Source organism: Lissotriton helveticus, chromosome 5_1, assembly GCF_964261635.1.
Source record: "Lissotriton helveticus chromosome 5_1, aLisHel1.1, whole genome shotgun sequence".
In the NCBI taxonomy this organism is placed as follows: domain Eukaryota; kingdom Metazoa; phylum Chordata; class Amphibia; order Caudata; family Salamandridae; genus Lissotriton; species Lissotriton helveticus.
Genome location: NC_136065.1, coordinates 524848436 through 524873065, shown reverse-complemented (window position 1 = coordinate 524873065; position 24630 = coordinate 524848436). Strand labels below are relative to the sequence as shown.

The window sequence follows — 24630 nt, the reverse complement described above, 5'->3', positions numbered from 1 at the left end:
TCCATCACACCCCATCTCAGCAAGGCCATCAACATCTCCTTCGAGACAGCAACCTTTCCGAAAGCTGGAAACACGCCAAGATCAACGCCTTACTCAAGAAACCAAAGGCGGACCCCAAGAACTTCCGGCCCATCTCCCTGCTCCCATTTCCGGCTAAGGTCACCGAGAAAATCGTCAACAAACAGCTGACCCGCTACCTCGAAGACAACAACATCCTGGACCCATCCCAGTCTGGTTTCCGCAGCAACTACAGCACCGAAACTGCCCTCATCGGCGCCACTGATGACATCAGGACCCTGCTAGACAACGGCGAAACAGCAGCCCTCATCCCCCTGGACCGGTCAGTCTCCTTCAACACGGTCTGCCACCACACCCTACGCACACGCCTACACGATGCCGGAATCCAAGCATCGTGTAGGCAGAACTCAGAGCGTCCGCTTACCCCCCTTCCACTCCAATGCCACCGAGATCATCTGCGCCGTACCCCAGGGCTCGTCCCTCAGCCCGACGTTGTTCAATATCTACATGGCACCCCTCGCCCACGTCGCCCATCAACACAACCTCAACATCATCTCCTACCCCGACGACACCCAGCTGATCATTTCCCTCACCAAAGACCCTCTCACAGCCAAAACCAACCTCCACGAAGGAATGAAGGCAGTCGCCAACTGGATGAGGAACAGCCGACTGAAGCTGAACCCGGACAAGAAGTAGGTCCTCATCCTTGGGTCCACCACTTCGGCCTGGGATGACTCCTGGTGGCCGACCACACTGGGAACTGCTCCGACACCCACAGACCACGCAGGCAACCTAGGGGTCAACGTCGACTCCACCCTCACCATGACTAAGCAGGTCAACGCCGTCTCCTCCTCCTGCTTCGAAATTGTCCGAATGCTACGTAGGATCTTCAAGTTGATCCCCACTGAAACAAGAAGAACAGTCACCCAGGCCCTCGTCACCAGCAGGCTGGACTACGGTAACGCCCTCTACGCAGGAGAATCGTCCAAGCTCCTGAGAAGGCTGCAACGCATCCAGAACACCTCGACACGTATGATCCTCGACATCTCCCGCCACAGTCACATCACTCCCCACCTGAGAGACCTACACTTGCTCCCCGCCAACAAGAGGATAACCTTCAAGCTCCTCATCCACGCACACAAAGCCCTCCACGACACCGGCCCAGCGTACCTCAACAGACAACTCAGCTTCTACACCCCCACCCGCAAGCTTCGCTCTGCCGACCTCGCCCTTGCCGCTGTCCCCCGCATCCGAAGAACAACAGCCGGAGGCAGATCCTTCTCCCACCTCGCCGCCAAGACCTCGAACACCCTCCCCACCAACCTACGGCAGACCCAAGACCTACTGGCCTTCAGAAGACTACTCAAGACCTGGCTCTTCGATCAGTAGCAGCAGCCCCCCCCCAGCGCCTTGAGACCCTCACGGGTATGTAGTGCGCTTTACAAGTGTCCTGATTGATTCATTGATTGATTCTCTATATATGACCTCAACAAGTTGGAATCACAAACATGAACAGGAGGACGTACTTAACTTATTTTAACAGGTCTGTAACATATAAACAGGATGAACACACAAGGCTCAGGACATACACAACACCAAAATATACAAGTGGGACTGATAGGGCTCACTCACACTGGCAGCTATTAAAATATCTGGCGACACTACTGATCTCTCAAAAATACTGTATGCTGCAACCCTCACTTAATGCATTGGAGCTCGGAGAGGGGCAGCAGTCCTCTGCCCTTGATGAGGCTATGCTTGGTGCTCTCCTCCAAGTTACAGAGCAGGTCTAGGATTTCACACAGTTAAAGAAATGTATAGGTCTCTGCGCACATGCTTAGATTAGTTTGACAGCAGGGCAAAATAAAAGTCTGGACACAAAATATACTTGCAGTCGGGCACACAGGGTAGGGAAATGCCAATATACCATGGAGTGAACATTCCAGTCCCAACAACCCCCCCCCCTCAGCATTAGATAGAGGTACCACTTGATTGTGGTGGATCATTTAACAAAGTATCCAGAGGCAGCACCTCTTATCAGAACATTCATCAAGGCTGCAGTGACGGCACTCCTGTGAATCTTTTCATATGTTGAATTCCCCAGCATGGTGACTTCTGAAAGAGGAACGCATTTAATGTCGTCCACGATGAATGAGGTGCCGAACCAAGCTGCAGTGACCTAAAGTGCGCTGATCCAAATACGATGGGACACAGCAGACCAGGGATAGAACAGTTGTGGCTTAGTGACACTGCCTGCCCATTGGTTCCCTGAAGCAAAATTTGACAATGTAAAAAACACATGTAGGCTAATCATCTTGAGATCAGATTCAGTGTGGCAGAGCAGCCATTCAGTACAGGGAGAAAGGTTAGTAGTAAGATACCACATTAGATGTAGAAGGTGTGCATCAGTATGCCCTCACAATTGATAGCGTAATGATGTGCAGGAGAACCTTTTGTGCAACATTAGTATACTTGTTGGACACCTTTTGAAAAAAAATACACTTAGATGTAAAACCACCCTTGGTGCAAACTAAGGAGGACTGTTTTATCACATTTAGGTGCCAAATCACTTTCAGACATCCTACCAGAAGAGTGGAAACACTTAGGAAGGCAAATGTGCCTCCATTACAGTGCATGGATGTTTCTCTTCCACCTCTATTCACTGCGAAGAAAAACAATCTTTCTGCAAGTAGACTAGGACAACTAATAGCCAATCGCTACCAGTGAGATTGAAATACTCCTACAGCCAGATCCAAAGCATTAAGGACACTTTCTTTAAGCAATGGGTAAATGGGGTGGGAGAATAACCCAAATAAACCACTAGATGATTCAAAGACCTTTCAGTGAATGAATTTGTTGTTGTTTAAATTAGCTTGGGCAACAGATGAATAGACTACTTACCTTCTGTAAAGCCTTATCTGGTAGAGACAAGATCTATCCGCAGATTCCTTAACTTTGAAATTGTCTCCAGGCTCCAGACTGGATGCGGAAACGTTCCTACAGCAGTACCTCTATGCATCGGTAGATGGCGCCAAGAGACTCAGTATTGATGTCGTCCACCGGATGCGACATCAACTGAATCCATATATTTCTTCCCCCAGCGCACTGACGTAATTTTCTTCAGAGACTGTTCACGCTAAAACTAAGAGCAAAGTATAGAAACGGCTATGGAAACGGTGTGCTCAAAAAGAATCTTCTTTTTGAAAAATGTTAATATAAATAATTGTATTGTTATCAGAAAGGAACGAGATTGTATAGAAGGATCTGGAAGAAAATGAGAATCAGTTTTCAGAGCGGTGAGGATGGGTGGGTCTGTAAGGAATCTGTGGCTAGATCTTGTCTCTACTAGATAAATATTCATTTAATTGAGACATCTAGCCACAGACTTCTTACCTTGGAATGAGATTCCAAAGCAATACCCTCCCTGAGGAGAGTGTGCAAACTGCTTCCGAGAAAGATACCAGACTAGGCTGTTTCTGTATGGAAAAAAAAGAGACCAGCTGCCAGGAAGCAAGGTGAGAAAGACATCCCACCAGAAACATGTGGAAAACCTCGTATGTAATTGAATCCGCAACTGTGCAAGAACATGAGAAAAGACACCATAGCAGAAGAATAAAACGAGTTTGAAAGAGGACTCCACATAAACATACTAACTACAATGCACTCCGTAATGTCAACCGGCCCAACAGAACAGGGCGGAGGCCAAGGACAATAGCTAAATCAACTGAGTAGCTCCAAGCCAAAGAAGTGAGCAAGGAAGAGCAATCAATAGAGTAAGAAAGGCATTGCAAGCAAGAAAACAAAAGTCGCCATAGAATACGTGACGTCAGGGAATACACCTTTGAGTGGGAAGGAAGCTCTCTAGCATCATACAACGCAGAATCCTGAAGGAGGTAGCGAATGCAAAGCAACATACATGCATAGGTCCCTCCAACACATAAGCAAAAGCGCAAGAGTAACCGCAAAAGCACACAGCCCAGAAGAGAGGCAGGAGAGCAGGGCTTTCTATAGAGATACCTAATAAAATAAGGTATTAATAGATGTGTATATACAGAAACAGAAACATACAGAAATTGCACTGTATAAGAAAATCTGCCTACGAAGGGTACATATAAACAGTCACAAAATCGGTCATGGGCCAAAGATGGGACAACGGCGAGCTAGCAACCAGCTACATTTGCCCCGTATAACACGGGGAGGATCAACCAGATAAGATGAGCAGATAGGAAAAACAACACTGTCGACTGAACAGTTTCGATTAGGCAGGCGAGATGCAATTGTAATGAAAACAGCAGAGGAGAAACAACTCAGCTACAATAAAGAAATAAGGACTACAATGGAAGACTGGAAAAGGGGTTGGGGTGAACGAGGTCAACACAGGGGAGGCCTAATCATATAGCTAGTCCCCATCTCAAAAGAATAGCAGACAGATAAGGGACACGGCTGAAGCAGTGGACCAAAGACAGAGAACATAGCATGGGGAGATCCACGCCGCAAGGGAAGGTCCAACCAAAGAACCAGGTTAAAGCACGAAGAGAAAAGTAGAGATGCAATGCCTACAGCCCAACTAGCGTGGAGGCCAGGGCAAAATAAGTTCTTGTTTAAATGGAACAATCCGTGTCTGGTCAACAAGCCAGGTAACATCGCAAGTAAGGATCTTGACGCCTTCCAACATCGTATTTGGTATGCTCAGTAGTACAAGGGAAACAACCCCCCTAAGGGGGCAGGGGAAGGGCTGTATCCGTGCTTGCAATAAGTGAAGGAAACTCCCCGGAAGAAATCCCAAGGGAACACCGACCTCCGCAGAGAGGATGGTCAAGGAACCCGAAGAAACAGAAGTGAAAAAAGCATACATTTTCAAAAAGGAGTAGAAGGCATGTCTGAAGAACAGGCAGGCTAGTAACGAAATGTTGAGGTTGGTATCGGAGGTGTCATGAAAATGTCGCCAATCCAAAAGTGAAAAGCAACAACAGCATCACGCAAGGTAGAGGCAGATAAAAACAGGCCATGCAGAGGCAAATAAGAGAAAGGGCCAGCCGAGTAGTACACCCATGGCAACACACGGACAAGGTATGTCTGCAAGGAGCTTAAGAGAACATAGGTCTCACCCTTTAGACCTTATAACGGTTTAGCCATGCAGCATTTAACCTGGTATAAATACAATATGACGTAAATGATGTTATATTATACGCGACAGTTAGTCACATGACGCTGGCCAGCTGAGAGACCAATATGGCAGGTCAGGTTGAGCTGCGAAAGTCTGTTAGAGCTGGGGAAGAGTCAGTCTACATATTGCTGTATCAGACATTGCCACGGGTCCATCAAATGCCACAAATCCGGTTCGGGTGAGAGAGACAAACTAAGCCAGTAAACAATCAGTCACGGGTTAGGTTCGCCGTGCAGGACTTGTAGAGCTGATTAAGTCTCTCACATGCCATGCTCACAGAGCGGGGATAGAGCCAGTCTCATTAGGTTTGGCTATTCAAGGCTTACAGGGCTGATGATGTTATGGAAAGCCGAAAGAGCTTGGAAACAGACCAGTGTCACCAGCAAATGGGAACAGATCAGGAAGAATCAGCCACATGTGCGGCTTGTCGTGACTGCGAGTGGTAGGAAGAGTTTGGAAGAGTAAGTGGCTTGTCAGACTTGGCTATGAAAGGTTGGCTAAGCTGGGGGAGTGTTAGTCACATGCCTGATGAACCAACCAACAGGCAATACATACGGAACAGTTAGTCGCAAACCTGGCTTGGCTATGAAAGGCTGGCTGAGCTGGGGAAGTGTCAGTCACATGCCTAACTCATCAATCAAAGCTCAATAGATTAGGAAGAGCTGGACACATTACGCTTCGCTTTATTGTTGAAGACACCCAGAGCCTGGAAGAGCCACGAACAGGTCAAGCTTGGCTATGAAAGGCTAGCTGGGCTCTGGATGCGTCAGTCGCATGCCTGTCCTATGAATGACCAAAACATAAGGAACAATCACTCCCATGCTAGGCTTGGCTGCGAAAGGCCTGCAGAGCCGTAGAAGTTTCAGTTATATGTCAAGCTTAGCTATGAAAGGCTGACTTAGATTGGGAAGTGTCAGTCACAAATCAGGCCACAGACTGGCACTTTGTAGTAATGCATCGTTACTCACTAACACACAGTATTCACCCCAGAATGAAATCTGCATTTACAATGTGCTTTGCAACGAAGCTGACAATGGAGTATTGGAGAAGGGGTCACGGGGTGTGTGTGTGGTGGCTCCTGGGGTGTGTCTGCCAGTCTCTCTGCTGGGCTACCGGGTGTGTGCAGTGTCTGTCGGCTGCCGGATGTAAGTGGCATCTACTGGGGCCTCTGAGCCAACAGCCGCCGGATGTAGGCAGTGTCTGCTGGCATTGGTACCCAGGCAACCTAGTGAAGGTGGCGTCTGCTGGTATATGCGCATCATGCCTGTGTCTGCTTTGTGTCCACTGAAGAGACACAAAACATAATCCCAGAAGCAAGAACGTAATAAACACATAGCAGTCAGGCTGCAGTCAGATTTTTATTTTGTGAACCTCTATAACGCGCTCAAGGACCCCAAGGGCAATAGAATAACAACATCTCCAATTGAAGCACAACTGATGGTCTTTTCCCGATACAACTGAGGAGGAAATGAGGATCTGGTGTAAGGGAACCAATTCAAAGGCGAGGAGGAAAGGAGGATCAGATGTCTCGGAACAAATTCAAAGACAAGATAAAGGCACACACGTAGCCACTCAAAACACAGTGGTATGTTGAATTTCTGTTGAGAAGGAAAAGTCAAGCAATGAACAACCAAAAGGAACAAAGAGTAAAATCCTATGGGAGGGAACCAAGCACCCAAAGGCGGGACAATTACAACCAATGCACAAATCAAAAGCCAGTATTCTTAACGGCACAACAAAGAACAAATGGAATCGATGGGCGGATTGAAGCTCAAAGAGGCAATACAGCATGTCTTTCAGACAGCGCATGCCTAGGCTCGACCTAAAAAGGAGAGAGGGCAGGCGCCCATCTTGACCATGTATAGCGAGAACAACCACAAGAATTACTACCGCCGGAAGAGAGAAAAAAGGGACACCACCTAGGTCAGGACCAGGCAATGCACCTTAGGCCAAGAACCATGCCCCTTTCCTTGTGTTTTCTACGAAATACGAGCACCAGATAGAGTAGAAGGAAAGAACAATCCGGCTAGAGTGGAGAAACACTCAACAAATGCGGGAGGGGGCATAAGAACCCCCTGCACCATCTTCTGATGGGCACAAGTGGACCAAGCACAGCATGTGGAGCTCATATAAGGGGTACTATTGTGTCAGAAACATATGGAGAAATACATCTAAGGTACACCAAAAAAGTACCCTGAAGAACAGGGAACAAGGCAACAGTTCATCTGCACAATACCATGAAAACATCCCAATCAGAACTTGGGTAGAAAGCAAGAGAACACCGTGCAGTTACTGGCGTATAAATCAAACAGGGCCAGAAAATAAGTCTAGTCTCAAACAACCAGGGACCACAACCCGTCATCAACAGGGTAAGAAAGCAAGAAAAGAAGATACCATCCAGGGCCCGAGCACCACACCAGAAGCCACCCGTAGGTGACGAGTGAAAAGAAGAAGTCTATTGGCAGGCCCTATGAAGACTCACACAGTAAGAAAGGAACGAGGCCACCCTCAGCCAGACTGAGTAAGGGGGGAAAAAAAGAGAACGGTATAGCAATCGGGTATAAAGGTTTTGCTCCACTCCAACTAACCCGAAAACAGTATATGGCGAAGTCAGCTTGAGAGCCTAACAGATATTGACCAACGAAAGGCATGTCCACCAAGGCGGACTGAACAGCCTCAGAAAATAGCTACCAAAAGAGCCGTGGCTCGACCGACTAAATCTGTGGTGTCATGCCACACGAATCAGCAATTTAGCCCCCTGATGACAATCCTGAACCAGTTGAGTAAGAGTGTCCCAAGAGTCAACAAGGATGGAGGGGAGAAGGCACGAGACTGAATCCCACAACACATGAGAGAACATTCCAAAACACAAGCTTTATTAAGGGACCACAAAGCGAAGCTGGTGGCAGAAAAGAGAAGGCAACCAGAAGCATCTAGACTGGCGGATTAGGCTTATGGCAAAAGGCAGAGCAGGTCTCCAGGGGTAGGATGGTGCCTATGCGCTATAGGCCGGTCCACGGAAGCCTTTGAAACAGGTTTAGCCGAAGCACCCAACAGAATATCAAAGATGGCTTCACTGAAGGGGAGCACAGGTTCAGTTCTTATCTGGCCCTGATTAAGCACCCCATGTAGGGGATCAATGGCCACCTCCACAGTTGGGAGCTGCAGGCCCAGAACCACAGCAACTCGCTGCCACAGCTCAGCAAAAGCCGAGCTAGCTCCTAAGCAAGGCTAGTAGGAGAAAACAGGTCAGAGGATGGGGAAGAACCAAGGCCACTAGCTTCCCCAAGATCAGACACCCAATGAAACTCCAGAGAAAGCTGAAGGATGTCAGTTATGATATCACTGACATCATCATAACACCTGTATTCAGCAGGGAAAAAAGCAGGTGGCTCCTTCGACAGCGAAGGAAGGTAGCCCGGAATGAACTGTTGCACGGACATCGTTCCCGACGTCGAAGAGACTACCTCGGCGTCGGGGAGGGGAGACAAAGTAGAGGTTATTGGCGCTGTTGACGCAGAAGGTGGCACCAGAGGATACAACCAGGCATCGCCCGTGGGAATCCCGAAGGGCTGAGCACCAGAGCCGATAGTTGTTGATCATAGATTCGGAGGGCTCCACTGACAAAGAGGGAGGTCCCACCAGTATGTCAAGGTCTCACCAACCTCCTTGGGGCAGGGAAGCGCACAAGTAGGAGGGTAGGAACCAAAAATGGAATGCAGGGAGAAATTGTATTCCCTCATCTAAGCCAGAGTTGCCTCGGTACCAGGAAACACCGGAAGGCGCAGGACAGACTCTTGCTCCGTCGAACTCCAAAGTCAAATTTGGAGGAGTAGGAGGCTAGTCAGGGCCACCGCGTGTATGCGGTAAGGTCGAGGAAAGCCGCGGTGCAAATTGCCTGTGGCGACTTACTAGAAGACAACGAGGACAAAGGACTTCGGGAGCTGGCCCTTGAGGGGGCCTCAGAAGAAGAGGACCCCGACCACCACCCTAACAGTGTTATGCCCGCACTCCTGCAACGCCAATGACTGAAGTTGAAGACATGAGCCGCACCGTTTAGAGCCAGGGTGCGCGCCCAGACATCACATGTAGATAGGATGAGGGTGTGGGGCTCGACATCGTAGTCCACAGGACCCAGAGGATGCAGAAAAAAAATACAAAAATCACACTTTAGTCAAAATGACGAGATAGGCGAAAAAGGCCAGAGGTAACGCTCTCGGGATCTGAGAGGAAGTGCAGATAGGAAGAAACTGATATCAGCAAGTCAGAGGGGGCTTATAATGGACTCTGTTGATTTTGTCGTTAGCGTAGCTCAGCGCCCTTTACCGATGCGCAGAGGTACTGCTTTAGAAAGGTTTCAGGATCCCGTCTAGGGATAAATCCAAGGTAAGGAATATGCGGCTAGATCTGGTCTAGACCCAGATTTAAAAAGGTACAATTCATGGTGGCACTAACCAGCTTAAAAATACACTCCCCTTATTCAACTTGAAGTATGATGTTGTATAGCATTAGAAGCTTATCTTCCACTGGATCCAGATTTGCCATAACCATGTGGTCTGATCCTGCAGAGCCTAATGCATGTTTGAGATGGTATTAGCTAACAGACCAGAGGGTAACGTGTACTGCACTGCCACATCAAAGAGAAATGCATAGAAATGCAAAGAAGCTGTCCATTTAGGAGAAATGAATGTAAATCTATATCAACTTAGACTGGGTGTCTGTACAGTGGAATAAAAAACAAATATTGAACAACAAGAAAGATAATAGAACATAAATAAGTGCAACCTTTATTGCTCTTACAGTGTGGGGTGACCACATTGTTTTTGTTCCACACTAATTGAGGTAAATGTTATCCACAGTAATGGAACTATGTAATCATGGCCTGCATGAATTAACATAATTGGCATGCTATTTTGAATCTTAACCTTTCTTGAAAAAGGCTTAGGCAATATTCTTCAGACAACAGCTACAGCTTCATCTCGGGCACGGGATAAACAGCAGTAGAATAGAGACAGGGTGATACACGGTGTTCTGTCTATCTTCATGATCCACCACTGTCACAATAGACAAAATGGAGAGAAGGGAGTAGAGTGAACTGTACACACAGTGATACAGAAGAGCTCAGGGACAGATCAGTGCTTATCATTTGTATGTAGACTGCATGGCAGACAGGCAGAGGCATAACTTGAAGAAACTTAATTATCTAGGACTATGAGTTCACAGCATTTTGAAGGCATAATGTCAAGCCATCCCAATACTTGCAGAACTGGTGAGTTCATGCTTCTTAATTGATAGTTGAGCAACAGCCCACCACTGTAAACAATAACTGGTTCCTTCTCCAATTGTGCACTAGAAAGCAAGCTGTACGCCTGCACAGCCTGATGCCACAGTCTCAAACATCCTCCGTTCTGTGGCTTTAGCTTCAGACTACAAAAGAAAGCAGATGAAAAATTGCAACTCTGACCCAGAGGGACTAGGGGGATCAGGTTATTTGACTTATATAAAAGCAAATGAAACTACAAAATAAGTGATCTTTGAGTCTAGCCACAAGTATTGATGCAAAGCAGACCAATATTAAAGGCAGGGAGTGGCAATTTCTGGGGAATTACCATTTGGAGAAGATGAAGGTGACCAGATGCCATAATATTTCGGAAGATACTTCTGCAGCTCCAGAAGGGTCCTGTTGCCACAATCATCAGCAAACACCTGGTTAGAAAAAAAAGACTAGGTTAAAATTGTTAAAACATTTGTTCTTTAAACTCTACCACAATCCTCACCATTACAAGATAAAAACATGCATTAAAAAAGTCAATATAGGACTGTGGGCTGGATTTAGATCCCATGGACGGGCTACTCCGTCACAACGGTGACAGATATCCTGTTCACTGAAATATAAATCCCATTATATCCTATGGAATTTATATTTTGGGGAAGGGATATGCATCACCATTGTGATGGAGTAACCAGTCTGCCGACATATAAATCATGCCCTTAGTATTTATAGTGAAGAGCGTTAAGGAAGATGTATTTTATTAGTGGATGACGGATTGGAAAAAAAACTACTATTGTTGTGAAGGTAATGTATGTGAAACAGGAGGATTATCTTCATAATAGAAATGGGCAGACCTAGGAAACCCTCTGTGGTCCTTATCTAAATACAGGCTCTGCATAGAAAAGGTACACTATTTCTGGTTTTAAAACTACTAACATGGAGCTGAGGACATCACATGGAACAACTTTACATGGCCTTTAGTACAACAATGACAGAAGAGGAAATCATTTAAAATGGATACAGATATGACAAAATGTGCATGTGGCTTCAATTCAAGATGGCATGTGAAATACATGTTATAACCAGTGGTCGAAGTGGAGGAAAAAAAGTAGGGGAACTGTGGGTGGAGAATCAGAGGGCGGGAATAACCCGTGGGCTGGGTCAGTGGGCGGAGTCAGGTAAGGCCAGAAAGAGCAAAACATCCCAGTTTTTAGTATTTGTTTGGTATTTCACCAACCAGTTACAACTTATTACCTTATTTAATTCAACCAACGGATATGCATTTATTTAAGGTTTAATATGAGTTTTTGACATTAAAATACATTCGATACGTGGGATATGCTTCCAATCACAGAATGTCCCAAATGCGCTTAAAAGTGGAAGCACAAGTCATTTGTCTCCGGAGTTTCTGTCTTCAGCACTTCTCCTCCCTTTTTCCACAAGCAGTTCAAACATGAATGATAAAATATCCCAGTTTGCAAATGTTTTCCACCTAATTATGAATCTGCCATATTTGCCACATAATACATAATCTGCTGCATAATCTGATGATTTTAACTAATAAATTGTTTGTAGCTCAAATTGATCAAAAGTTACTAAAAAATGTGACCTATGTTGCTGCGAAGTTGAGGGCCCTTTGCAAAGGTTGACCGGTAACCTTTCTCACTGCTTCATTTGACTGCTACACTGGTACTAATGAGGCAAAATATTTTCAGAAACTTTTAGTATGTATAAAAATGTCAAAATAATAAAGTATTAGAAAATATACCGCATCACGCTGCAGCCTTTTTGTTTGCTGCATAATTTAGTCAACACTGTGGCATAATTTTGTTCTTTCATGCTGCATAATTCTACTGGCCCGAAAGCAGGCAGTACATGTTAAAAGTGCTTGAACATGGAGCAGAGAGTCTGTGAAGTTTGCGAACCTAGTTTGGTGTGCGTGTAAATCTTGCATTGCCAGTCCCTGGTGAGTTGCACTAGTACTGCTGAAACAAGGCCAATTGAGGTCCCAATGGGTGAGGCAGACTGACTTCAAGTGTCCTGTGACCTCAGTGAGAAGAGTCACTGTCACTCTGGGGTGTGTTGCTTCGTAAGCCTGCCCACAAGACTGGAGGTGATTTTCAGCATGGATTGTGGTGGACAGGCCTTCAAGGTTAACCCACCCTTGCCACTGGTAGGGTCCACTTGCTGGTGAAAAGACACCTTCGAAGCTCAAGCATGGGAATGTGCTCCCGCAGGAGAGTAGTCTGAGGGACTGGTCATGAAGGCTGAACCTGGTTCCCCAGTTGCAAATTTGTCTCCTCTAGCCATAGTGCTGCATCCTCTCCCCCACTAAACACCATACCACCCCACTGAGAGAAACTTGCACTGCCTTCACCTATAACCCAATTGTGCTGCGCTATAAACACCTAGATGCAACTCAATTCAAATCATGCCCTAGACTAGTAATATGCTGCCTGAAAAAAAAGTTATAACATCTTGGAAAAAGCCAACACTCATAGGGAATGCAAGATTAAGTAAAGCATGTTAAATGTAAGAAGGAACAACGTGGTCTTTGCAAGACACAACAAGGAGAAATGCTTTATTTCTCCTTGTTTTTGCTGTTTGTATGCTGCATTGTGCAGCACACATAAAAACAGCAAACCGCCATGCATGACTGTTTATGTACAATAAGGTGTCCCTTCCTGTTCATAAACAGTCATTTAAAAAATGATGAGTTGAAACTTCTATATGTGCTGCACAAAGCAGCACACATAGAAGTTACAAATCGCCATTTAAGATTGTTTATGTGCAGGAAGGAATGCCTTCTTGCACATACTCATTCCGCCACAACACACGCACCCTTGCACTATGGTGCAATAGTGACTGCGTTAGCGCAAGGCAGTTGAAATTATCACCAGCACAGGGGGCGCAGGGCTGCACCATATTGTTGTAAATTGGGTGCAGTCCTGCATTTCAGAAGTGGAGGAGCGTGGCGTTAAGCCCAGAAGGCTAACGCTGCGCTCTCTCACGTCTTTGTAAATATTCCCAGTTGTTTAAAGAAAGACGGCAAAACAAAAGTTAATGTGTTTTGGTGTGAATAAAACCAATCTGCCCACTTTGAGACCACTCTGACTTGCTTTATTTATTTATTTTTCCTATTTTTAACGTCTTTTCTCTCCGCCCTGAGGCTGCACTTTGGAATAGAAACATTTCAGAAAAAGACATTGTGGCATGCTATGTCAGTATTTCATCTCTGTTAGGTCTATTGTTATGTAAATTGGTATTAGTAAGGCTATTCGTTTCCTTCATGTTCTAGTTTGGAACTCTGTTGTGCCTTTTTGAACTCTACCAGTCTCCGTGCTCCTGGGCCCTTGGTACCCGCAGTTTATCTTCAGCCTACAAATAAAGAACTAGTAAATTCTTTATGAGAATAGTCTTCAATACTTTACAGATATTTGCAGCAAAATGGCTTCTTTCTTTTTGGGATCCATTTCATAGGGGAATAAATTAAGGAAGAGGGATTAGAGCTGTTTTTGAAGTCATGGTCTTCAGCAACTGAGAAGACAGAAAGAGAGGCAATAAGGGGAAGACGTGAGAGAGATCTGGGCAGCTGCCAGGGGCAGAGCGGAAGTGGACACTGTCCTTTTCTTCCTTGTGTAAGAAGGAAGAGAGACAGAGTAATCTTCCTTCTCTGTCCACCTCGCCCATTCTCGAACGGCCACGAAGGGCCGAACCTTATCTAAAGACTTTCGCTATTTCCGCCGTCCTGGGACACATTACTAAACACAGAAAAGTAGGGGAACGGATTGCATAAAATTAACAAAGTAGGGGCACGCCGTGACCTCCCGATCCCGCCCACTTCGTACCTTGGTTATAACATAGCTCCATTACTGTGGTTAACATTTACCTCAAAAAAAGTGTCAGTTTTACTCCAGAAGCAATTGGTGGCAAATATTACCAAACACTGTGGAACCTCTACATGATTGTTTATACTTCAAGTCAAGAATAACTTTATTTCAGTTCAAAGAACCATAAATGTTTCACAGTATACAAATGTTTTTACAATAAATAAAACTTCAGCAAAGAAAAATTCAAAACAGATTATCCCCTTATAAAAAAGACAGCAAAATTAACAATATCATTCCCTGGCAATCTTATGCAAATTTCACTCGTATCGCTTTCTGGTCACAATAGAGCCCCTTCTAAAGTTTGCTACCGCGATACTGATGTCAGTCAGTCAGTAAGAAAACTTTATTTGGTTAATTACAACCATAAAAGTGTACCCTATACATAAAATTACTATTAAAACATAGGCAAGAACATATTAAAAACATGGTATAAGTACATATCATAAAATAACCATAACCTTCATACAAAATACAAATGACCATCGACGACTAGTTAGGTCGGGTAAATCCATCATCTACATCAGGATCCTTCCAAGGACTTAATTGATGTCAGTAGAGGCCAATGAGTACAAATAGTTAAAAACATCGCTATATGAACATGGACGAACATTCCTCAATAAAGGAAGCAGAAATCTAGTTCTCACTGACTTATATAAAGTGCAAAATAATAGAAAGTGCATTGTGCTTTACATAGAAGAATTATCACAAGGGCAAGGCGTAAGCTTGTCCGTCCATCCTCCTCAACAAGGAAACGCTAACAAAATGTGCACAGTGCATAAACGAAACCTGGTAAGGTAAAATCTGATCTGGGAATTTGTGGAAATAGTTAGATGAAATTGTGGAGGGGCGAAAAGCAAATGAGAAATCCTGAGTAACCTCGGTGATGACATTGCCCGCCTCTCATAGGCGGCCATGATGGTCACTCGAAACTGAAGCTCCGTGAGGGACCCGCTCTCTAACATCCGAAGCGGCACTTCACTGCGATCAAATTCCCTCTGGACGCATATTTCCCACAATCGGAAGATTGCCTGATCTCAATGAGCTTAAACCCACCTTCCTGCGATCCTGATCATCTGCGAAATATCCTTCAGAGTCCTAATTATGCAACTCTGCTGCCGGGGGGTCCTCTGCAGCAGGCTTTATCCGCACAATGACTGGATCAGACTAATCCCTCACCAGTTCCAGGTTCCCGAATTCATACAGAGCCGATACGCGAGCATCGCTACGGCTTCCCTGCTGCCTTCCATCAAAATGGCGGCCAGCTCCCCGCAACATCGGTGACCGAGATGGGGGCTGAAACGTTCTACAAGCAAGGTTCCCCGGAGAGCTCCGCACTCCATCTGCGGTCATCTTTCCCTCCCAACTTTAAAAGATTAGATGATAGACTGTGCGTTTATGGAGGTTCTATCATTGGCATGCCTGACTTGAAAATAGCGCCCGTATGTGACTCTATCGAGGGTCCGAACTGCCCCAGAGCAGATTACTGCCTCTTCAGCCGCGGTGTGGAGCCGCACTGCGGTTGCGGCGTTGAGCCTTGGGCAGAGCGAGGAAATCACGGGAGTGACTGTGACGTGAGGCAGAGGACGCAGCAGCCGCCATTTCCTGGCAGCATGGAGCAAACTGGTGAGGCGAGCGGAGGCTTGTCGGAGAGAAATGATGTCTGGTGGCAGCGGGAGGCGCTGCAGAGGGATTCCCTTGCTGACAGACCCCCTTGCGACCCCGAGAGCACTACTTCGTTTACCCTGGGGAGGATTTGTAATTCAGCGGTGCCTGACTCTAACATGGCGCCCGCGGTGGACGTGATAGTGGCGCCAGCCGCCATTTTGAATTTGGGGGGCGATTTTATCCTCTGGCAATCTCCTGACTGTGATGAGACGCCCCGCCAGTGTCCTACGGTATGAGGACCCGGACCCCGCTCAGCGGCACCGCTTGGAAAACTCCATAGTGGCGCCTGTGAAGAAACTGACCTGCTTTTTGAATGCCTCGCAGCAGATTCATGGGAACTTTTACCGAACTACCTACCCCCTACCCCTCCCTGCTCTACTCTTCTTCTCTTCCCCGCTACTAACCTCTGCCCTCACCTGTCCTTGCCCTAATCCCCACCCTGTTTACCTGTGAATTTCCCGCGTCTTCTTAGAGCTAGCTATTTTGTCTGATGCCCGATGGAGCTACCTGGTTTAGCTATAGGGGAGACAGGTCGGGGATTCCCTCCTTCGACCTCACCTACCCAGTCGGTCTTTAGCCAGACTTCCTTTTGTCTCTTCCCGCTCCCTCCCTCTATTTATATCTCTACTTCTCTCCTCTCTCAATGTATTGAGACTGAACTATTCTGTCTGATGCCCGATGAAGCTACCTGGCTTAGCTATAGGGGAGATGGGCCGTGGATTCCCTCCTTGGTCGTCACCTACCCAGTCGGTCTTTAGACCGATTTCATTTTGTCTCTCTTTGTTTGTCTCTTCCCCTATCCTCCCTTTCTCACTTTCCCTGTTCCCTCCCCTCTACGCTCCATTTATTTTGTCCTCCATGTTATTTAATTGTTTCCCATTTAGACCTAGCTATTTGGCCAAAGCCCGGTGGAGCTACCGGATAGCTATAGAGGAGATCCCAGCTGGTCTTTGGGCAGACTTTCCTTCGTCTTTCTGCCGTTTCTCCCTCCCATCCTGTTTTTTTGCAAACCTCTTCCTATGACACCCGAGACCGAACTACTTTGTCTGATGCCCGATGGAGCTACCTGGTTTAGCTATAGGGGAGATGGACTGTGGATTCCCTCCTTGGTAGTCACCTACCCAGTCGGTCTTTAGACAGACTTCCTCTCGTCTCTACGGTTGTCTATTCCCTTATCCTCACGTTCTCACCTCACCTACCCCGCACTTCTTTTCTCTCACCTCTTCTAATGTATTGCTGATTGTTTGATGTAACAAGTAACTGTTGATCTTTTTCTGGTATACAGTTAAACCACATTGTTGAAATTCCTTTCGTCCCTCCTGTCGTCTCCTCCCGCATCCTCCTTCTATTTATGTCTCTCCTTCTCCCCTCTCTCATTGTATTGAGACTGAACTTTTCGGTCTTATCCCGATGGAGCTACCTAGTTTAGTTATAGGTGAGATGGGCCGTGGATTCCCTCCTTGGTCTTCACCTACCCAGTCGGTCTTTAGACAGACTTCTCTTCGTCTCTCCGTACTGTCTCTTCCCTTATCCTCCCTTTCTCACCTCCCCTCTCCCCTCCACTACTTTTCGCTCTCCTTTCTCTCCTCTCCGAAGTGTATTGCCTATTTTTTGGGATTTATTGTGTAATTGTTGAACTTTTTCTTTTACATTGTTGATTCTCATTTAAAGCGCTCTGATACCTCCGGGTCTAGCCAGCGCTATATAAAACGCTTTAAATAAAAATAAATAAATAAATAAAATGTTGCCCCTATTAAGGAACACCGGTTTGATAATGGCCTTAGCATTTGGAGGACTTCTCTCAGGGTATTCAAAAAAAGTATCCTAGACCTATCTCTAGGAACTTGTCCCTCAAGAAGTGGAGCCAGGGCGGAGACGGTCCCATGAGAGTCTGCTTCCTTCTGGCCCGACAGCGAAGAGCAGTAGGTGATGATGGATAGCACAGCTGTGCCAGTACCTAGGCACGATAGAATACAAAGTTGCCCTATGGAGACTAAGCAATGATCTCAGAAAGCCATTAATTTGTGCACTAACACGTTATCTACTGGCTATGTGGAAAGTTAGGGCAAATCTCTGCATAGTAACTGGAAACCCATTCCCAGTTTATGTAGTAACGTGATATACTACACTTTCTAAGCTCAGTTAAGGATTCTAATACTTGATCTTACTGCTATTTTTCCACATCCCTCACTATAGTTCGCTCACTAACAGTCTTTATGTAAATCTGTTGTTTCTATAACCCTTGAAACTCTATAAATTGTATTTTAATCAAATGTATTTATATTTATGTACTTAACTATTCATGTTTTATATTGATTCATGTTTTTTGTGCTTTTGTGGCCTTGTGAGCCTAAATAACTCTGAATTGGATGGATGGATGGATGGATAGATGGACGGACTAACTAACTAACTCCTTGAGGATGGGTTGGTTTGGACACCTACAGACGGAAGATGAACATAATTAAAGGGCATGATTTCCAGGGTTGTGTGCCCGTGAGGAAGTCCATTTCCAGTTCTGGAGAAGTATTCACAATGCTGGCTGAATAGATGCTCGTCAGCTAATGCTATTTCTTCCCAGAAGCATCCCCCCCATATGTGTACAGATTAAGGGGATGTGAATCAGACCCAAAGGTATCATGGATTCTCTGGTGGTGGTATTCTACTTCCAGTAACCTCGGAGCTTATCTTTTAGATATATTCTGAAGCCACAAACCTTTTAATGGAGGGAAAGACGCAGACGACGGACATGGTGATGGCGCTGGGGATTCTGAGGCAGGGCCATGGTCTGAGTCGATGGTAGTGGTGGAATGGTGCATCTCTGCACCAGAGTGAAGGAAGGAGAAAAGACAAGTGCAGAACCAGGAGGTTCTGCTGCCAGAGTCAGCAGCAGAAATATTGGCGGGCCATAAGTCGCAGCTTGGCCCAAGGGTGGGCAAGATGGAGCCATGGCCTTCATAAAGATATTAAACATAGTGTTGAGGAACGCTGCTGGATCCAAACTTGGTGCCAGGAATTCTGGGTATGTTGAAGCCGGTGGTGGCAAGTACAGAAACACTGGAGCCAGCGCCAGAAGGTCCTGGGATATAAGGGCAGTGTCAGACGGTTCATCGGGGGCAGTGCTGGACAGAGGCCAGGTGGCTTGGGGGGCCAGGCCGGTCAGCAGTATCTGTGTGGGGCCACTTGGGTGGGCCACCAGCTTTAAAGCAATCATCTCTGGTTGAAAGTACGATTATACTCTATGAGTCAAAGGACGTAGTTTAGATGAGGAATGTAAGTAAGGTGATATGGAGTGTGGCTTTGAACAGCTGCGTCTATGTCTAACATCACAGGCCCTCGTCTTGAAAAGCTTGGCCTCCTCCTCTTTGATTGCTCTATGGCAGATGCTAAGACATGAGCCACAAGACCTAGAGTCACGGTCCAACCCAATACACCAAAAGAAAATAGATCAGAATGGACATCTGTCCCTCAAAATCCCACCCTAGCTTGAAGTCCGAATATTTTGGTGGAGACAGGCTGCTGCACTACAAAAAAAACATCTGTGAGAAAATCTCACAACTCTCAGGCGAGAACAAGCTCCAGATTCGCATTGAAGGTACAGGAAAAAACGAACTGATGTTGTTACACCAGGGTGGGCATTAATTAGCTTTAGTGACGTCATTCGGCACTCAATTGAAGTCAGCGCCCCTATCAGCATTTTAACAACTTTGAAGTTTCCAGATACACTTTGGGATTATTCTACAGGTTAGGGGTCTCCAGGTACAAATAATCATCAGAATCTTGAAACATTCTCAAAGGACATTAGCAGCACAAGAAGAACCTTCCATACAGGTCTCTGTGAGAAACAAAAAGGTACTAATGAAGCAGGGCTCGACAAATCCAAAAAATCTTACTTGATCTGCAGGTCGAGCGAGTAGACTTTTGTACTCGACCTAACAGCAATGCACTCGACCCACAAATTTACTGTGATTCCGGGCAAATCACTTAATCTCCCCTTGCCTAAAATAATTTGTCTATAATGAGACGCAACTGGTGCTCCTGTAAATCGCGCTGATAGCTTCGGTCAAGTTTGAGCTATATAAAACTCCGAGAAAGAAAAAAACACCCTTTTAGGACTTCATCTGAATGGGCCTGGCTCATTTGCGACATCTGTTAATTAAACATTTTCAGAATCCGTATGAGTTCAGTGAGTGCAGCACCACCACTCTGAACATTAGGGGGCAAAGAGACTGAAGGCTTAGAAGTAAGAGATCCTGAAACAGGATCCAGAAGCACACAGTGATGATACTAAGGGTAACGACCAGGGCTACTATGGGGCAATATACAACCAAATTATGCAAAACCCTTGACAAATTTGGCGACCAAGAAAAGGCAAATTAAGCAACACGTTGAGGCTCAGAATTATTTCATCTAGTCACTTTAGCACACATTGCAGCGGTTTGTACAACAATTTCTTCCAATAGAACCAATTTAATAGCAGAACACAGCAATCCGCAACTGAAAGGCAACCGGTTAACATTTGCAAATGGCCTGCCTCTGCGTGGTACCACTTTGCATGCATTTGAGCTTGAAACAAATATTTTTTGTAGGAAAAGGAGTGGCTCAGAGGTGAGTGGTCCAGACAGGAGACAACGAGTAGATGCAATATACGAGACCAGGGAGGGGGGGCTCATGGATGAAGTCACAAACAGTATGGATCATACGAGATGGAAGGGGCACAGAAGCACGCGAGACTGACGGGGAGGATAGGACACAATATGAAACTAAAGAAAGAGAAGGAACTCCTCCGACGAGCCAGTTTGGAGGGCCTGTCATCATCCGATGGAGAACTGGGACATGAGGACTGACATGTGACCATAACCAATCCCGCCACCAACGTTACCTCGTCGGGATGACTCATTGGCTTGATGGCTCTCTTATGTTTGAATTACTGCACTGTCCTATGTACCAATGTGGCGCTATCACACTTTGCACTCACGTATTTTGCTTACTTTCTATTGGTGTTGCGATTACCTTGACTTTCCCGGCCTATTCTTCCATATTACCCCTTTGGTTTAGTCTTTTCTACATGTTTATGTTCTACAAAAAAAAAAGAAGCAATAAATAATGTTTGTTAAAAAAATATATATATATATATAATTTTTTTTTTTTATTTCTTAAATGCATAGGAGCAACTTCTGATCAGAATGTTTTGTGTGAAAACAGCATTTAATTCAGGGGCGGATTCCTATCAGAGGTAACAGATAAAAACAGGGACTGAAACAGTAGAAGAGCAACACATACTACATAGGAGTAAAGCCGGCTAGCAAGGTGAGCCTGTGAATGAAGAGCAGACGGGCAGTACTAAGTCACCCTGGCTCACTTACAACGTGCTGCACACCAAGACATGATAATTTAATAACATACTGAATTGATTCATTGCACACCTAGACGAGACCTGGTATCTAACGCCGGGACAGACAGAGAGCGTAAATTAGCACTTTTTTGAGGAGGAAAAACAAGGGACTCCAAGAACGGCGGGGCCGCCATTGCGGAGAGGATCCTAGAGATATATGTCAAGATAAAAGAATAGCACAGCCAAAATAAACCTGGGTAAATGAGGTGTTGCAATAAACAGACCATGTCGGAAAAAAGCCATAGTCGGAACGGTTTCCTCAAACACAATTCAACAATTGGTTTGCAGATGCTGTTTAGGCAGGGATATTCATGCTGTAAATATGGGGTCAGACACACTTTGCCCAAGATCACATGTAGCCAAGGCAGGAACCGGCGCTGTAAATAAAGCCTGTGCCTTCTAGGCGCGAGAGGGGTGAGTGGACACGTCACATGAGCACTGCATCTCCCGCCGTGCACGGAGCATGTTAAAATGAAGGGGAATCGAAGAGCCTAAAGAATTAAAATAAAATAAGACATAATTTTAACCCCTATGAAGGAACCCCCAGTAGGTACTGAATTTATATTTGTATAACGCTTTTCAGCCACCTGCGAGACCCAAAGCACTTTCTGGGTCGTCCTTCTGTATTTATGTATATAGCGCTTCGTACACCTAGCGAGGTACTGAAGCGCTCCCATGTATCAGATTCATGGAAGTCACTGCACATAGCTGGGAGGCCGCATCCCCGATGTGGCTCCAATTAGAGGAGCTATGTCCACATTACTGTCTAGTTCTGGAGGCGGCTGCTGGAAAACCAGCTTGTAAATAGACCCATGTCCCTCCATTGAAGCCCGGACTCCCCACCTCCTCATTCGACATGCCGCATATCTATAACATGAACCCTCGAGTGAAGGGTAAGCTTCCAGACCCCGTGTGGTTCCCAAACATTCCCCAGCTGTCCAGAGCGGAACCCCACTGACAGCGCACTGTTTCATGTGCAACAAAACGATATATTAGTGTTAAAAACCGACCCACCTCTGCAAGCAAATCGCCCTGCACTCCGTCCCGACTCCACCGAAGAGAGAGCGTGGTTTCAGCAGCACAGCGTGGGGGCAGGCCAGGGCCGTCATTGGTAGCGCTTTCGCGCGCTACAAGATTGACGGCCCTGGGTCCCACAGAAACAATAGGCAGCACACCACACCACACCACCACCACCACTAAGTTAGGTGGTGTGTGCATGCTGCCCCCTAGAGCCTTCACCGCGCACAACCCACCACCACCAATCATGCTGCCCCCTAGAGCCTTCACCTGCTACTGCAGTGCCCTGCCAGATAGCACTCACCAGGCCGGTCAAGTAGGCCTTGAAAATGACTCGCCGATCTAAAACAACTCCCTGGAGACATCAGATTTACAAAAAGGCTGTGAACTGACAGTATTCAGTCTTGAGCAACAGATATCCATCTATACTTATGCCATCCTATACATTTTCTTCTTCTCTGTTTTCATATGGAGTCCCAAAAAGTCATAATTAGATGCGACCTTGTTTAATGTATATATGGAATGCTTAGCAACAGTTGTCTGATCCTTTGGCTTCAACATTCTATCTTATGTGGATGATACAACTAATAGTATAGATTCCATCCCTACAACTCAGATCTATCATGACCGCTGTAGCCAAACAGATGAACGGCAGTTGCTTAAAGCTCAACCGTGAGAAAACAGAAGCATTACCGTTAGGTAAGCAAAGTACATCATGGTTCCACCAGTGGTGGCTTACCACCTTAAGCCAATCCCCAGCTCCATCTTCTACTAGTCAAAATCTCCCTATCAGCATTTATCATAATTCATCCTTTGCAGCTCCAATCTCATTGGTTGTCGCCTCTAGCTTTGTATTAGTGAGAGTACTCCGGAAACTTCTCGCTTTCCTATCCATCTCATCACACAAAACAATTGTCTATGCGCGGATTAAAGCTAGAAAGGACTTTGGGAACTTCCTTCATTGAGTTCCTAGCTTACTTGATGTGGAGATTACAACTAGTCTAAATTGCTACTTAACAACTCATCCTCAATTTATGTTATAATCATTTCGCTACGGGGAATACAAGAAAAGCTACAATGGTGTAAGGTGCACAAATAAGTCCTCTTTAAGTACCCCTGCTTGGTCTTCGGAGCTCCAACAGAGGTACTTCCTACATCCAATCTCTATTCCTTCCTTAGGTTCCTCCCCTCTCCACCCCCGTCACATTCCGCTTGCTCTAACTCAGTATGTGATTTGTCAAGTCCACAATTTACCTTCCTGGCTGCTACCCAATCTAATTCTCTTCCTCTTTATCTCACACACATCAGTTCAGAAATTGTTTTCCGAAGAAAAAAATAGAAGCCAGGCTTTTCATTCTCAGCTGGCTTTCCCTCTGCTTTATTGTGCGATTGATCACAGCAATTCAGTGCCTATGCGCCATTTTGGGCAGCGGAAGCACTTCAAACATTTTCATTCATTCAAATTTCTTTTAGCAAGTAGAAATTCATCAGAAGAAAGATTAGGGGAAACAATGTGGGGCATAATTGCAAGGACAACATATTGCATGAGAAAAAATATCTAACACATAGTCCATGTAACTGTGCCCAACAATTTTCTCATCCTAACTTTAATGCAATGGATGGCCACAAATTCAAAGGGTTAAACTAAGAACCAAAAGACAACAAGGTCAAATAGAGGGCATCACTTCTGAACTGGCAGCAACTAATTCACCAAACCCTGAAAGTGATGCTCTAAAGTATTTTGTAGGGGAAATACTTGTGATTTTAAATTCATGTGGAACTAATGGGTAGTTGTTGCAACATCATCCTGTGTCCTTGGCACCCCCCAACTTTTTGCTGACTGGTAATGGTGGTAACTGACTGACTGACCCTTGGCTCTGTCTAACCAGGCCCAGGACCAGTGCTATGCTGAAAACACCTACATACACTAGGGTACACTAAGGGTTGGGGTACCTCTGTGATTGGCATGACCTACCACATAGGGCCCTAGTACATAATAGGGAAGGGGGATTGAAACTACCTATCAGTCCCTAGTATATAATATGGCAGGGGAGTTTAGAGGCCAGCAGCCCTTTTCTGCACTTGCATGTGTGCACTGCTAAGCCTGACATAAGTTTAAAAGTAGCCCTGTGCTGCAGGACTGCTTTAAAAAAGTTAATTGTGCCCAAACGCGACTTTTGTGTTAGGGGCACTTAAAATGGATAACCTG

At 45.7% G+C, this 24630-nt stretch overlaps 1 protein-coding gene across 1 annotated transcript in view; it reads right to left on the bottom strand.

Annotated features, from left to right (window-relative positions):
* The window catches only part of IPMK (inositol polyphosphate multikinase), a 166014-nt gene that overhangs the window by 116906 nt on the left and 24478 nt on the right, over positions 1 to 24630 (bottom strand). Inside the window, exon 3 of the mRNA XM_078642872.1 lies at positions 10795 to 10891. Within this exon, the coding sequence (XP_078498998.1) occupies positions 10795 to 10891 (97 nt within the window). The remainder of the gene's footprint in view (positions 1 to 10794; positions 10892 to 24630) is intronic.